This window comes from Mesitornis unicolor, unplaced genomic scaffold, assembly GCF_000695765.1.
Source record: "Mesitornis unicolor isolate BGI_N332 unplaced genomic scaffold, ASM69576v1 scaffold45078, whole genome shotgun sequence".
Classification (NCBI taxonomy): domain Eukaryota; kingdom Metazoa; phylum Chordata; class Aves; order Mesitornithiformes; family Mesitornithidae; genus Mesitornis; species Mesitornis unicolor.
Window position 1 is genome coordinate 1,322 of NW_010202022.1, and position 890 is coordinate 2,211.

At 36.9% G+C, this 890-nt stretch overlaps 1 protein-coding gene across 1 annotated transcript in view; it reads right to left on the reverse strand.

The window, feature by feature from the left end:
- Positions 1 to 674: 674 nt before the first annotated feature.
- Positions 675 to 890, reverse strand: part of LOC104545201 (glutathione S-transferase A4-like) — a 7,546-nt gene continuing 7,330 nt past the window's right edge. Inside the window, exon 6 of the mRNA XM_010190268.1 lies at positions 675 to 797. Within this exon, the coding sequence (XP_010188570.1) occupies positions 675 to 797 (123 nt within the window). The remainder of the gene's footprint in view (positions 798 to 890) is intronic.

Consider the following 890-nt stretch of genomic DNA (forward strand, 5'->3'; position numbering starts at 1 on the left):
GCTCACATCACGAGGTGCACTGGGAGCAATGGACTAGGGTGCCTGGGAGAATCACATTTAAAAGGTAGAGGAAAAAATATTGAAACTTTAAAAACGCTGCTCCCTAGGCAAAGATCTGGGAAGTATGAGAGACCAAAGAGATTTGGCTTTGGTAACAACAAATGAAACTAATACTAATGTAGAAGTTTCACACACACAATACTGTAAAAATAGTGCAAGTATTTACTTGCTCACCAAAATTGCTGTTGAAACAAGTCTGCTGCGTTAAAGGATAAGTGGTTTAGTGAGCCTTTTTTTTCCTCTCTTCCCTAGCTCTTATTCTGAAGCCTATTTTCATCCAGAAAATATTTTCTTCAACAAGTTACATTATAACAATACAAACACTGCATCAGTCTTTTTGCAAAGGAATACATTCAAATAGTTCTTTGTTTTCGTACTTCTTTGTTTTCATGTTTTGCCAAGCATTTGATATCAATAAAGACAAATCTGCTGTCACATTGCAGAGTAATCAGAGTGCTTTATTTCAGTTTTTGGTTGTTTATTTTTTGTTTGTTTTTACCACTGGTTTTATCTACAACAATACTAATTTACTGAGCTTCTTACTTGCTTTAAGGGTTTGGGGTTTGAGGGGTTTTTTTCCAGTACTTTTGGTCTCACTGAAGGTAGCAAAGCATTCATTTCTTAAAAACCTTCAACACAGTTTCTACATAATGTTCATCTGGCGGGGGTTTCCTTGGGCTGCCAGGCTGCAGGAACTTCTTAATTGTAGGCATATTGCTCATTCTTATTTTAAAAGCCTAAAAAATAAAAAACAGAGTAAGAAAGAAATACCAGCCACTCCAGCAGCAAAAACTTCTCCTTGCACAGAACAGCTGCTTCCCCCTGCTGAA